This window comes from Micropterus dolomieu, linkage group LG19 (genome assembly GCF_021292245.1).
Source record: "Micropterus dolomieu isolate WLL.071019.BEF.003 ecotype Adirondacks linkage group LG19, ASM2129224v1, whole genome shotgun sequence".
In the NCBI taxonomy this organism is placed as follows: domain Eukaryota; kingdom Metazoa; phylum Chordata; class Actinopteri; order Centrarchiformes; family Centrarchidae; genus Micropterus; species Micropterus dolomieu.
Window position 1 is genome coordinate 22,605,178 of NC_060168.1, and position 14,952 is coordinate 22,620,129.

The 14,952-nt window shown below is 38.6% G+C and overlaps 1 protein-coding gene across 7 annotated transcripts in view; it reads right to left on the minus strand.

Annotated features, from left to right (window-relative positions):
- The window catches only part of diaph2 (diaphanous-related formin 2), a 470,900-nt gene that overhangs the window by 217,112 nt on the left and 238,836 nt on the right, over nucleotides 1-14,952 (minus strand). For all 7 annotated transcript variants that reach the window (XM_046031243.1, XM_046031244.1, XM_046031241.1 and 4 more), the window contains 2 exons: nucleotides 4,864-4,965; nucleotides 2,419-2,658 (listed from right to left, as the gene is read on the minus strand). In XM_046031243.1, coding sequence (XP_045887199.1) covers nucleotides 2,419-2,658; nucleotides 4,864-4,965 — 342 coding nt within the window. The remainder of the gene's footprint in view (nucleotides 1-2,418; nucleotides 2,659-4,863; nucleotides 4,966-14,952) is intronic.

The following is a 14,952-nucleotide window of genomic DNA, read 5'->3' on the forward strand; positions in this document are numbered from 1 at the left end:
ATGATGAGCCCATTAGGTACCCTAGACCTGCCACCCAGGGGGCCATTTACTTGACTTACCGAAGTGAGAAAGCAGATTTTTTTTTTTTTTTTTTTTTTGTCCATCCATAATGGCCCAATCAGCCCCCTGAGGCATTACCAGGCTCTGCACTGACACTCCACACTGATTTAGTCAGCTTGCAAGAATACCAAAAGCACCATGGATTAACCATACCAAATCCCTTCCACATTTTCAAGATTGCTGGCTCAGGCAAGTCTAGTTACAAAAATTCAAAGGTGTACGAACAGGCGCCTTGCACTCGACGCAAGATTCATCATTTTGGAGCTTGCACCCTCGAGTCAGGGACACTATGTTGAAGTTAAACCTTGTTTTAGGAAAAATCATATTTTGAGTGTTTTGACATGACATGACTGATCCATTTGAGATGATCATTTAGGATAGAGCTGTTATTGTCCACTCATAAAAGCTACAATAAATATTCTCACACTGCCTATGCTACACAAAACAGTGCCAAAGCTACTTTAAAGACAACAGAGCCCATTTTTTAGCTCTTAGTAAATTCCTAGTTTGTTCGCATGCCGTTGATTTAGCAGATATACCTCTTTTGCTGGATATTTATCCTGTAAGCAGTTGGCATGAAAGAAAGCTGAGCTTCTAGGGCAACTTGGCTGATGTTTTTAAAACACTGTGCATGTGGCCAGGTTTCAAAGAGGTGCTTTCTTCATAATTTCTTTTCCACCCCCATAAGATGTAGGGAAAAGAAATGCTCATGGAATCTTCAAATATCAGGGAACTCTCAAAAATCTTCAAAAGAACTTCAAAAAGTGTGTTTGTAGAACACATCTATGAATTTGTAAAAAAAAAAAAAAGAAAGAAAAAACGACACAATTTCATTGTGCATATAAAACAACTAATTGTGAAATTGGAGACTACATTGATCTCTTATAAATGGATTGGCTGACAAAATGTGACCAAATACAGGTAGACTATACACATATGCAATTTTACAGAACACCATCCCCTTGTAAAAATGGCCTATCCTGATACCATATCAGTATATCACAATATACATATACATATATACGTGTGTGTGTGTGTGTGTGTGTGTGTGTGTGTGGCTGAACAGTGGCATGTACTACAAAGGGAGTTTAATCTACTCAGATTAAACTCCGTGTTATCAAGGAAAGTCCGGGTTAACAAACTCTGACTGCTTAGTTGGTGCACCTTCGCATAAAAGGGGGCATATTCTGCTCTGCAAGGCAGAGTTTTTTCATAACAACGCATGCTCCGTACTTTCCCTAGAAGAATGCCTGATGATAGTGTCAAGATGTGAGGAGAGTAAAAACACATTAACGGCTAAATCTAACACTGTGGCCGCGAACGACGCCAGTGAGGCTTATTGGCAGTGGCAGTGAGTAAATTTGTAATTATCTTCACAGTGTTCTTGTTTGTAATTATCTATTTAGTATTTTATGGACTCTCCTTTTATGTGTAATGTGATTAAGATGTAAAGGTACAACTTCACATAAGGTCCATTGTAATAAAAAAAAAAATTGGAGCCAGCGGAGAGGGGTAACAATCCCAAGATTAATCAAGTAAAAAAACTTGACTATTCTCTTACTTTATAGTCATGCCTTTATAAGAGAAACTTCACTTTGCAAGGCTGCAACATCACACACACACACACACACACACACACACACACACCTCTGCCGTGCATTATGCATGCAGTGGAAAGTCATATTAGACTTCGCAATCAGATTTAGCAATGAGGAAATACTTGTGAGTTTAACCCACAATCTTCTTTAGAGACTTTAAATTGGGCCTATTCAGAAACAATCGCCAGAGTGATTTGGATTTTTTGTGACTTTAATTTCAGGGAATTTCCGATTTAGGAATTTTCTTTTTCTTCTCAGTTTATAAACCTCCAGCCTGGCTCTGTATTTTTTGGAGACGTCAAATTAAATATGTGAACACACTTACGATAATTTATTCATCTCAGAAACTGGCCCATTATTTAATTAAGATCTCCTCCTTAAAATCATCAGGGCTGCAGGGCTCCCTGTATGAAAGTAATGCTGTTGTGTTAAGAATAATTTCATTTCAAGCTGCAACCCCAGTGGAACAAGTCAGGATGAAATATAAAGATATTGTATTAAGTGATATGTATTAATAGCCTACTTCTCATTATGAACACTGGATACAGATGTGGTGTGTCGCATACGTATACACCTCGAGTTATCCACGAATATAACCTGCTCGGAGCAGTTTAGAGATGCAGCATAAATTGCCATGGCAACAGACCTCTGGTGACACCTATGCACCTTTCAAAGTACAGGTTATTCGGGAAGTTACACCAGTTCATGTTTCAGACAGTTTCACAGCATGGTGTTCATCTGTGTTGTGTGTGGCGGTTACCTTGCAGAGGAAGCTGATGTTGAAACCAAACGACTGGGCATTCCTTGAGCCAGCATTCATGTAATTGCCAATCAGCAACACCAGCTCCAGGAGTTTGCAAAAACCTTCACTCTTCTTTACCTCTTCACAGGCAAATGTCACATTCATGATGTCTGGCCGGATGTTATTCACCTGCTCCTCAAACGTCAGCTTGAACAGAATGCCATTCAGGCGTGGTCGTAGGAGTTTTACTGAACTCATCTAAGGGTATAAAAAAAACTTTGGATACCAACAAATAAACATGGCCTAAAAGTAATTAGTTACATATTATGTGTATGTTCAGGGTAAATGAACACAGGTTCAGCTTATTCAAAGTCACATTTTCTGCTTTCCACCTTTGTGGCTTCAACTCCCTTGCACTAAATTGGTGAACTTGCTTTAGTCAGCTCTCTTGGAAATCAATACTGAGAGCAATCCAAAATGAACACATACAACCACTGGTAGCCATTTTAAAAATAAACACGCACATTTGTCACATAATTGTGACAGTGACACTATCTGAACTTAATGATACAAGTTAAACACATTACTATGCATTAATATGTATCAGTCTATTATTTGTGTGATCAACCCTTAAAAATATATGTATTAAGTAAAGAACATCAGTTGATTATAAGCAAGTTGTGAATCACTTGACAGGAAAACTGCAGTTGCAGGCCAGTGCACGATAGTCAAATAGTGTACACATATTTATGAACAAATGGCACAAAAAGCTTTATGTGATTAATATGGTTCTCAACCATGAATTCTGCTCCTGACAATCTCAGAGATATTTGAAAATCATTTTAGAATAATGAGTTCCTACTATAACTTTTAATAACTTGATAAAACAAGGGCATAAAAGAAATTCTATTAAGCTACACTGCCTTGCCATCATCGCCATGTTGAATCTCAAGTGTAATTACTGCTGCGACTAGTCTTAATGAACTGAAAATCAACCACCCTCTTTAGCAAATGGGAATAACCTCTTTCCTGCCTCCTGACTTTCATATGGATAAAGGAATCTCCCATTAAACAGATTTGTCATAAATAATAAAACAGCCTCAATCAATGCTTGTGGGCTTGGGAGTGGAATCACTGAAGCCAGAGAAAATAGGAGGGAATTAAAACAAATAGAGTTTTGGCTGTAAGATATGTGGCAAAGCAGCAACCACAAACAAATTCTACAGATTGCTGCATAATCCACTGCTTGGAGGCAACCTTCAGATCCAGCCAATAATATTTCATTACTACTCAAATGTATTTGTGCGTATGGGCAAGTTGTCTGTCAACCCCCCTCCATCCCACACACCCGAACAATCCCACCCACCTCACTTCCTTGCATGCATGGGCATGTGCGCCACTTGAATTGATTTGTATTCAATAAGGACAAATCACAATGAAAGAGAGCATGTTGGTGACAGTTGTGGCAGACACAAACTTGAACATGGCTTATTTTCTATGGGAACTAAATAGCTCTGCATTGAGTAGCTGCTTCATCATTGGGGAGGTATATGATCACAAAATCGGTGACATCACGAGGGAAACTAGCACCCTGTGCTTCATTACATCTCCTAAAAGACATAGGCAAAAAAACCTTCAACAAATAAAAAGAACAGCTAGGCAGCTAGAGCACATCTGCAACCCTTGGGTCTAATTGAACACTTAGTAATGTACCTCTATGATTTTGTTGTAAAGTAAGGTTTAAAGATAACACTTCCTTTTACAGTTTCCTTAAGTGCTGGGTATTCACTTGGTAAATGGATGGCAAGAGCAGTTAATTAAAAGGTAATCACAGCTGTAACTATGTGGAAAGGTCAGAACAGCTTGATGATGTAATCTCCTTCTTCTACAATTGATTTACAGTACAACTATGCCTTGCCATACTATTCCTGGAACTATTCCTTTCCGGTGAAAATCCAGTATCTTTTGATGACTGAAAAAAAGACAATTGAAGTGTTCTTTGCTAGAGTCAAAAGTGCTTAAATAAAAAAAAAGAAACCTAGCCCCTGTCATTTGGAAGTTGGGTTACCATGCTGATTTCTTTTTTATTAAACATGTATAACACCTTTATATTATTAGATGTTTTAATTAAACATTAGTGCAACTCTTGGGATGCATTCTTCTAAATTATACTTAGCACTGCTTAATTTCCTGGGCCCTTGCTAAACTGCTGTCAAAATCCAGCAGTCCCCCACAAAAGATTGTGTATACAATAATGCTGGAGGAAGACAGACAAAAGTGTAAAAGTGCAGTGCATGTGTGTGAGTCTATATGAGGTATAGAGAGACAGAAAGCGTGAGCAAAATTGAATTTCTCAACTGTGCATGCTTGCACGTGTTTGACTATAGCAGAATGGGAGAATGATTGTGCATACTATGTGTTTCTCTTGGGGCGATCCAGTAGTCACCAGGAAATTATACTCACCACAATGCCAAACTGCTCTGACTCCACTAGCTCTTCATATTCACCCTTTAGTTCCGCCAGCGCATTCAGCTCTTTCTGCTCTGGTAGGTTCTTTATCAGGTTCTACAAACGGGAGAGCAAACATAAACAAACACACACACATAAATGCACGCACAAACACAGAGAGAGAAAACTACGGTTAATGCAAATCTCATTTTCTGTCCAAGTCAGGATAAAAACCACGTCACACACAAGATTGGCAGGCTACCATACACAGTAGGAAGAGAAAAAAAAGAGTCCCTACAAGCAAGGCTGCTGAGTGTATTCAACTTATCTGGTTGGCTTAGAGTTAGGGAAAACTAAATAACTACAGTTCATTGAGATCAGACAGTACAAGCATTAAACTAGAATGTGCCCGTGGAAGAACCGTGGAAGAACAGGTACTTGCATGTAAGGTATGTCATACATTTGTATATTAATACAGATTATATGGGATATATCCTTAGGGTTCTACCAGAAAACATTTTTTCATCTTATATATGTATCTTTGTTACAATAGATTTCATTCAGAATGCATAGTGGTTTGCTGATTATCTGGTAGGAGGATAAGTAGATAAGGTCACATAATTACTGCTCACATTGGCTTTTTATTGTGACAGCGGTGACCCTTAGCCAATTACCAAACATGCCAGGGACCTTCAGATAACTGACCTTCTACTGCGTAATCCACATCACCTTGCAATTGAAAAAAATGCATGCAACAAGTTTGTCATTAATTTGCTACTTTTCTGTTGAATTTCCCTTGCAGGAGCAGATGATGCTGCTAGTGGTGAGGTTGAAGATTAAGATGGAGATGAGGAAGATAATGGGAGGGGCTGTGTTTTCTGTAAATGTTAATTGTTTGTGTGAAGGTCAGCCAAGTTAATAAAATTGACCACAGCGACTTTCACTCTTTTTCTGAGAGGAGGAGGAGAAGAAGAGGTGCCCTTTCCCAGGTCTTCACAAAGCTTCCTTCCTCATTAGCTCCCTAAATGTATTCAGCGATAGCAGACTGGCACAGGGTCACGTGGCCAGATGGGAGCCCAGACGGGGAAAACAGAGAGTAGACACTGCTACTGGGCCACAGGCCTGGCTGACCACTCAATAGACCTCTGCAGCTATCGCAGGCACCGCTGCCAGAGTCTACTGCCCACTAATGATGACATCTCTGTCCTGCCCTCAGGGAATTCAGCAATATAAAAAGTAAGCCATAACGCAGGCCTGGCATTCCTGTTTGGGAGGTAGCCATTATATCAAATGTTGCTTGCTTTTTGCTGAAGCTCCAATTAGGGTCTGCAGCAAGCAATGGTACCATGATAATGAGGGCTTTTGATCATATCAGCAGAAGCAAAAGCAAAGCAAAGATTGTTGATTATATAGAAAAATAAAACACATGTTTGTGTAATTGGATTTGTATGGATGGATTTATATTGTTAAGTTAAATGATGACTGGGCACATGGTTTTTGGTTCAAAACAATGGATATACTGTATCCAACTCAAAGCTAATGTTGCTAATTATTCACTCTTGACCTTTCATAAGGAAACTCCTCTTGATGTTGTTTCATAAACCTGGTAACCTTTTTCATGAAGAAGTGGCCAAAACATCATCGCAGGTTCTGGGTTTTAAGGTGTGTTAACTATTAACTGAAAATGATTGACGTTAACAGACTTGATAATAATTATTTCTATGCAGTCAATAAGTCTTAAAATGCGTATTAACTAAATATAAATGTCTCAGTAAAATATAAAGATTGATCCTATCCAGAGTAATGTGCGTGCAAATATAATAATAAAACTCCAAGTGAAAAAAAACCTACCAGTCTACCAGCACAACACAGTATATCAAATTCTTCTCTTGAACTCTAAGGGACATTAGTAGCTGGATTAGTAATACAGTTCTCCTTGACAATGTATCTTTGGTCCTGATGGAATGGCATCAACACAGCAGCAAACCTAATTTCTAATACTGAGGTAAATCCGATTATTTAGCATGTTTTTCTCTGACATTGCTTCCTGAGCAAAGAAGAATAATTATTGGTATGTTTTCACCCTTGAACAATTTACAGCAGCTTTCAAATTGAGTTGAGTCTGGTTTGGCATAGTTTAGACATCAAGGAAAAGTTTCCTTAGCAGAGTTTTCGCTGGTGAATGTATTTCATCCAATTTCTAATATTGATTCTTTCCTTCTTCAGTAAAGCTGTGCTTTTAATACTGTCAGTTACTTAAGCATGCAGAAATCCATGGTGACATATAAAAACATAAATACAAACAGAACTAAAACAATTCATTAGATGTGCCATTTTCAAAGTGGAGGACTTTGTTATTAAATTAGGAGTGGGTTTAATGTTTTGAAAGAGGTGAAATCATTCAAGATGCCACAGTCGAATACATCTGAAAAATACAGACAGAAGACTAGGTAATAGAAAGTAGATACCACCTTGTACTTGTCATTTCATATGTCTGTCATCTTGTTAATTATTAGAAACCCCATAGAGCACAATTGACACAAAGGCTGCACCATATGTGTGGCAATGTGGGAGACTGGGCGATGATGCTAGGCCAGACTCCTCACCGCAGGCCACCAGACACACACAGCAGTCTAGGAGAGATTACTGGAAGTATTCTAACAACACTACACATTCATTTACCGCCTTGGGCGAAGATGAAGGCACTACATATCAGCACACTTGCCAAGATACAGCAATCCACCAACAAAACATCAACAGCAAAATGTGGTTCTTCAGGTTAAAAATTCATAAATCCCGCTATGTATTTCCTTGTCAAAAATAAAATGTGTGTGTCTGACAACATTATGGAAAGGATCCCTATAGAAATAGACTTTTTTTTTAAGGAGTAAGATATTTTGTGTTAAGCAGAAACAGTAGCTACATCACTTTCGTCAAAGCCACCAGACTCCTTGACAAAAGATTTTACCTCGCACAACACGGGAGTTGCTACCACTGCCTTGGTGGATTAGTTTATGTTATTGAGTGAATTTGGTGTTTTAAAGGGTTAAAAACACCAACGTCACACAATTACACAAAAAAACTGGAGGTAAAATTATGGTGTTGTCTAGGGAGTCTGGTATGATATAGCGACTGCTTCTTGTTAAACAAAAAAGAATATTACTTTTTAACTGGGTATGTCTCTATAGGAATCCTTTCCATAATCTTGTCAGACACTTGTATTAACAATATGAGCCTATTAATGGCAAAACACGCAATTTAGTGGAAATATTTTTACTGTGCACCATTTCCCGCAAGGACTACATTAGGACTACTGTTCAATGCTGCCGACTGAAGCACACTCACTCATTAGTGGACTGATTTCCTAAGAAAAATTGTCTCAATAAATCACAGACACAAAAACATGGAAATATAGGGTCCAGGTTGAAAAATACCAAAGTTACCCTTAAACGTGTCAACAGAAATTGTACATTGACTGCACCCCCGTCAAAATACAAGTCAAAATGTGCAACCAGTGTACATGGATTCATTTTCAGTGCTTTTCCAATAGGTAGTTTTATTTTCCTGTTTCCTCAGAAATGCTCTCTGGGTCTGTGCATTCCAGTTGCCCCAAAAACAATTGTAATGGCCTTCATTTCTAGATATACTATTTGTCTGCTGACTGTCACAGTTCAAGTACTGTATATTTTTATGCATATCTTTATCTGACGCTCAAAAACTGCCATTTATAAAGTCTGGTTGTGATCATTAAAATATCCATTACGTTTCAACTGTCAATCAACCATGTGCCGAATTTGATAAATCAGAATTACTTAATCTTTGCCAGAGACAAGTGCAATAACACATGCACTAGCACAATTTATTTCCATCAGTGCAAAAACATGTGAATATACAATCCATGCCTGTCTGTCAAAATGTGTTAAATTTTAATTCAAAGAATAACCATAACATCAATGTGCAGAAAATTGTTTTTCCTATTCTGAAACAGATTAGGATATCATTGCATGTGATACTCAATCATTTATTATAGATTTAAAGGTACAGGTCAACTCAAGGACTCAGAGAGAACCTCTCACTGTTACTGCTGTAACAGTGAGATATACACAGAATACAATATAAATAATCAATCCATCGTCAACCGCTTATCCTGCGTACAGGGTCGCGGGGGGCTGGAGCCTATCCCAGCTGACATCAGGCGAAAGGCGGGGTACACCCTGGACAGGTCGCCAGTCCATTGCAGGGCCACACATAGACAAACAACCACTTACACTCACATCCACACCTAAGGACAATTTTAGAGACACCAATTAACCTAGCCTGCATGTCTTTGGATGGTGGGAGGAAGCCGGAGCACCCAGAGAGAACCCACGCGGACACGGGGAGAACATGCAAACTACACACAGAAAGACCGGGGTAACCGGGATTTGAACACCATGACCTTCTTGCTGTGAGGCGACAGTGCTAACCACTGTACCACCACGCTGCCCACAACATAAATAATAACTATAGTAAATATTTGTGAAATAATTCCACCACTGCTACCAAGAATATGAAAACGGCATGTACTTGAGGAATGGAAGTGGTTGCAAGGGTAAAGGAGAGTGTAAAAGTAGTTGAGCTACATGTTATGGTTCACTACACATTTGTAGAGGATGACGGTATCTGTAGGGCTTTCACTCCCATACTTTGATCTCGGCTGCTGTCAACTAGCTTCCAGTGAATTGAGTTCACAGTTTCACAGCATCTGTGAACCCATGCCAAGTTAATACAGTTTAAAAGGAGGGTATTAGACATGTATTAGGCATAAACTTAATCATGCAGTTTACAGCACTGCATGCTGTTAAAAAACAGCAGGTGCTGATGTAGTGCAAAGTAAAAATGCTCACTGAATTGTAACATTACCTTCTTATTTTTTAAGTGTCCAAATTTCTTTCTTTGATGTGTGAAGCAGGACTTGTATATCTACCACACCCACTTTATGATCCCTACACGTTAAAAATACTTAGAGCACAGAGAAGAATATTCCCAACAGTAATATAAAAATGAAAACCAAGAAAACTTAAGATGTAGTCTGAGACACATCAATCCATAAAGGTTTTCTCAGAGCAATAAAGTCTTTATTAAGCTGGGTTAAATTAAGGATGTCTAAAAGATGATCTGAGTAAACTGTGTTGCTCTACTAGGCCTATGGTCTACAGTACAACAAAGACAGAAGGGGAGCCATGTCTGTCATGTGCTTGACAAATGTGATTTTCTCCTATTAATTGATTTTCTTCTCAATTTTGGGAGACAGAGAAACACGTGGTATTGTGCCCATGGCTTGTGATGAAGAGCAACACGGGACTGCCATCTCCCCGCCGTGACACCTCAGCAGGCTCCCTTACCTGGCTCATGGCAAATCAGTGATGACTTCAGTTTAAATCAATAACAAAATAATAGACAGTCAACAAGACTTCTCAACATTCTGCAAGTCTTACTTTTCAAACCAATGCTTGACAGTTCCCAAAAAAACGCATTATGTGGAATTTCAAAGTTTTTTTGTTTTTTTTTAAAACTAAGCTTAAGAGTCAAAAGAGAAAAAAAAGTAACTTTGCACAATCGGTTGTGGGTGTACACAGCATCCATCTCAAACAAAAGGTTACTACCACAGAACTGCAAAGTGAATATGTGGAACAAAGGCTATCAAGCTGTGTTTTTGTTTACAAGAATGGGGAGAGTTTTGACAGATAATGCTCAGTAAAACGAGTGCAGTACCTTCCAAATTCAATAATTCTTTTTACATTTGGAATGATATGTAAAGCATTTACAATTACAATAAAGGTTTTATCCTCTACATTCAACTGCAACATTATAGGTGAATTTAACAAACAACAACAACAAATAGAAAATCTTGTCTCACAGGTAAATGTGTTAAACAATGAACGTCAGTCATACAGGCCGGTGTAGTCTTAAAGAATCTACACCCTGCCAAACCACACAAACACCTCAAATCTCACTATGAGCAACGCCACAGTGACAGGCTGACAGGCAACAAACTGGGTGTGACAGATTCTAAAATCGCATTAAACTAAATGAGAAGTGCAGTCTGACAGAAAGACACAAACACAGTGAGCAAGAGCAAAAAAAGGTTGAGAAAGTGATAGAGAGGGGAGGGATTAATTTGAGGGTTGGGGCTGGAAAACCTGACAGACTTACTGTGACATTAAATTTGTCTTTTAGAAGGAAATATGGAGGATTTATATATATATTTTTTTATGTGCACACCTGGGCACTTACACTTAGCATGAAAGGTGTGAAGCAGGATAAAGATGGAAATTCACAAGGTAAATAGAGGGTTCAGATAGACAGACAGAAAGAAGAAGACATAAACAGAGAGCTAGAATTTGGTAAAGAAAGACAAAATAACAGAGAAGAGTAGGCAAACAGAGGCAGAAAAGAAACAAACTAAATAAAACAGAGACGGCAAGAGATGAGAAGAGACACCCAAACATGCTGTGAACTTTCAGATGAAATCTGCTTTAAAATGTAATGCACATATGATCATTTAGTGAACTTTGATACAACATTGTTGGCAATATATATGTATAACATTTGCTAAAAAACAAAACTGTCAAGGTGGAAAAAATTGGTGAACATTACTGCACTGCAATGAAATCATCTCTAATTTGTGGATAATCTTTTACAATGTCTCATACAGCCATCCTAATACAGTGCTAGTATATGATAAGACTGTCAATCAATGAAGAAGAGAGCTAGCATGCAAAACAGTAATAGAAATTAATTTGTTTGTGGAGTCTGCTGTCTGAGAACGTCTCTGTGAGTGATGTGCCATCTGTCACAGAAACAAAGACACTGAATTGGAGAGTGAAAACAGAAAACACATTTTTTACTCAGTTAAGAAAATACAGCACCCAGTGTGCCTGAGGAGAAGTTGCATGGGCTCCAACTAATCAAAATTTAACTGTTGTGCTGTATTTTGCATGAACTCGCCTATCTGTACTCATTTAAGTGTGTGTGTGTGTGTGTGTGTGTGTGTGTGTGTGTGTGTGTTCTTTTAATCGATATTCAACCTGAGGACAGAGTACCTGGCCTGGACCCTGTGGCTGCAGATCAACAGCGTGGTGATGATCAGTGAACACTACATGTACCACCTTGGGTCCAGGCCATCAATTTCTACATTTGATATTGCACCAAGCTTTGCCTCTCTTTCCCCTGCCTTTACTTTGTTTATTCAACACTACTTCTTCTTTTCTGTCTTACCCCCCCACCCAAAATCAGCATAATGTATTTCACATTTCATTGTAAAATTATTTGATGCAGAAGAGTTATGTGCTGTGTGCCAAAATACACCACAATTAAACCCAAGGGGAACCCCGTTTCTCCTGCTTAAGCTCTAATCCAACAGGCCCAATGCACAGCAATACTTATCGCCTTGCCCCACATGTGCACTTTTACACCATGCAAATGATGCTGAACAATGTGCCAGGCTGCAACAATCACCTGTTGTTGCAGCACACAACAAAGGCTGGCAATGGGTACTGCCAAACCCTGCAGCCAATGGGCTACCACGTGTAACGATGGGAGCATGCATATGGATGAGCATCGTAGTGATCTGGGTGATTGACAAGAGAGATAAACAATAATAACAAGCAAGGCTTGTACAAAAGACACTTCTGAGACCTGGCGGAAAGATTGTTACGATGGCGAGGTGAAGAGAAGTAGTGCGTAGCCGAAAGCTGACAACGCAGAGTTAACTGTGAGACAACCTAGTCAGTGTGTATTAGTATTTTTAGTGACAGACTTTGTACTTTGCTACAAAAAAAGATGGGAATATCATTAGAGAGAGAGAGAGAGAGAGAGAGAGAGAGATCTGACAATAATTGGCGAGAATCCCCATGTGTACATTTCCTGAAAGGCCGAATCATATTGAGTTAATATAGACAACAAGGTACGGTCAGTTACGCAGATATGGTCAACAAGTGCAAATATTTAAAGTTTATGTGGAAAGTTTGATGTGTTATGTGTTATAGCCATTGCTTGTGTCCACATGGCATAATAGTAACAAAAATTTCGCCAAACTCTTCCCCTCTCTCTTGCTACCTACTGTTGGACAGTGTTGTCATCCCATAAGTGATGACGGGCACTGTGGATGGTGCCAATTCATAGCATGAACTCATTAAACACAGCCGCATGACCATCTAAGAATTAAAATCACATTCGTAAATTTAATTGAAATGACTTATGAGTGTGCATTCAAAAACAGCACATTTAATTTCCCAAGTAGGGAAGGCACAAATACACTGCAAAAAGCCTGTAATAACACCGTGTTTTTGAGTCATGATATTGTGGTCGTGGGAAACAACAACTCAGGATAGCTTCAGCTAAAATAAGTGACGTTAAATAGATAGTTAAATAGTTAAAAGCTCCGTAAGTTCCACTTTATTTGAAATGGAAATGCATGAAATCAACACGCAAAAGTGAGACTTAAGAGATGCTGTAAAATAACATGCAGGTAGGTGAGGGTCCTTCTGTTTCCATGTATCACCACTTCTACTGAAGTAAGAAATTCAAGGTTGAAATTAAATAAAAATTCAATAAGTTGGTTTTGGTCTAACCCATATGGTATAATATAACTACACAACTGTCAATGACACTAATTCCTGTTCAGCCATATTACTTTTATTACAATAAAAGTAATATGGTTTTATTGTATTGCATTGTATCATTTTGACTTCAACATAGATTCCCATGCTGAATCAGGATGTGCAAATATTGGTTTTATGTGTAAAATTCTACTGCCCATCCAGAATCAAAAAATTAATACAAATGTTTCCCACTGTTTACTTAAAAGCCCCGGTATGTCAGCCAATGAGTGCTCAAAATGATGTGCACACATTTACTCGTTAAGACATGCCGAGATAAAATAAAAGAGTTGCTGGACACTTCTCTGCACTTCTTTGATATTCTCACTAGTGCATTTGCACACAACATAGGGCAATACTAATTACAAATGAATAGCAGTGGTGCAGTGTTAGTCATTAGCATTTCCTTTTGAAAGGGAGATGGGGTAATATAAAATACATTGGCAGACATTAAACATTAAGAAGCCACTCTGATATTCTGCAAAACAAGCCCCCAGGGCTATATCATCCGCTGACGAGAGTTAGCTTACCACACACACCAAAAACTGGGCGTGCTTAAACATTTAGTGATGACTCCCTCATTTCAAGCAGCTAGATCACATGGCATGTTGCGGGTAGGGTTGGGGAAAAACTGCAGCTCAGCAGCAGTCTACAAACTGTTCTTACTGTTTGTTTGAAATTAATCCTCAGAATATCTGTGGGAGTATATATCTATCTATGTCAATCCACTACTCTCTCCTCACTCTCTCTTTAAATACACAAAAATGGTTCAGGCCATTTTTGGCCTGTGGGCATAATCCTAATTTCAGTGTTACACTGTGTGACTTTTCATGATAGCTGGTTAACAAACAGTGAAGTGATGACATCAGTTATATTGGTCAATATCATTGATCCTGTTAACACGTATATGTGCTTTAAAACACGCAGATTGCTTGTGAAATATTTAAAACATATGGCTCTAGAATCACGGAACACAGTTAAAGCAATACCATACCATACCAACTTTATTTGTTAAGCACTTTACAACAACCAAAGTTGACCAAAGTGCTGTACAGAAAAATAAACATAAACATATGTACAATTAATAACCATACAATAAAAAACATTCAAAGTAACAAATAAAATCAAGTAAATGAAGTCGACATCTTACTAGGTGTCAAAAGCCAAAGAGAAAAGATGGGTTTTAAGAAGGGTTTTAAAAACAGATAAAGAAGAGGCCTGCTTTACATGCAAAGGCAGATGATTCCATAGTTTAGGGGCAGACACAGCAAAGGCACGGTCCCCTCTGAGCTTATGCTTAGTTTTAGGCACAGTCAGGAGCAGCTGATCATCTGACCTGAGAGCGCGGACGGGTTTATAAGAGTGTAGAAGCTCAGAGAGGTATGGCGGGGCAAGACCATTTAGTGATTTAAAAGCAAATAACAGAATTTTAAAATGGATCCTAAATTGAATAGGCAGCCAG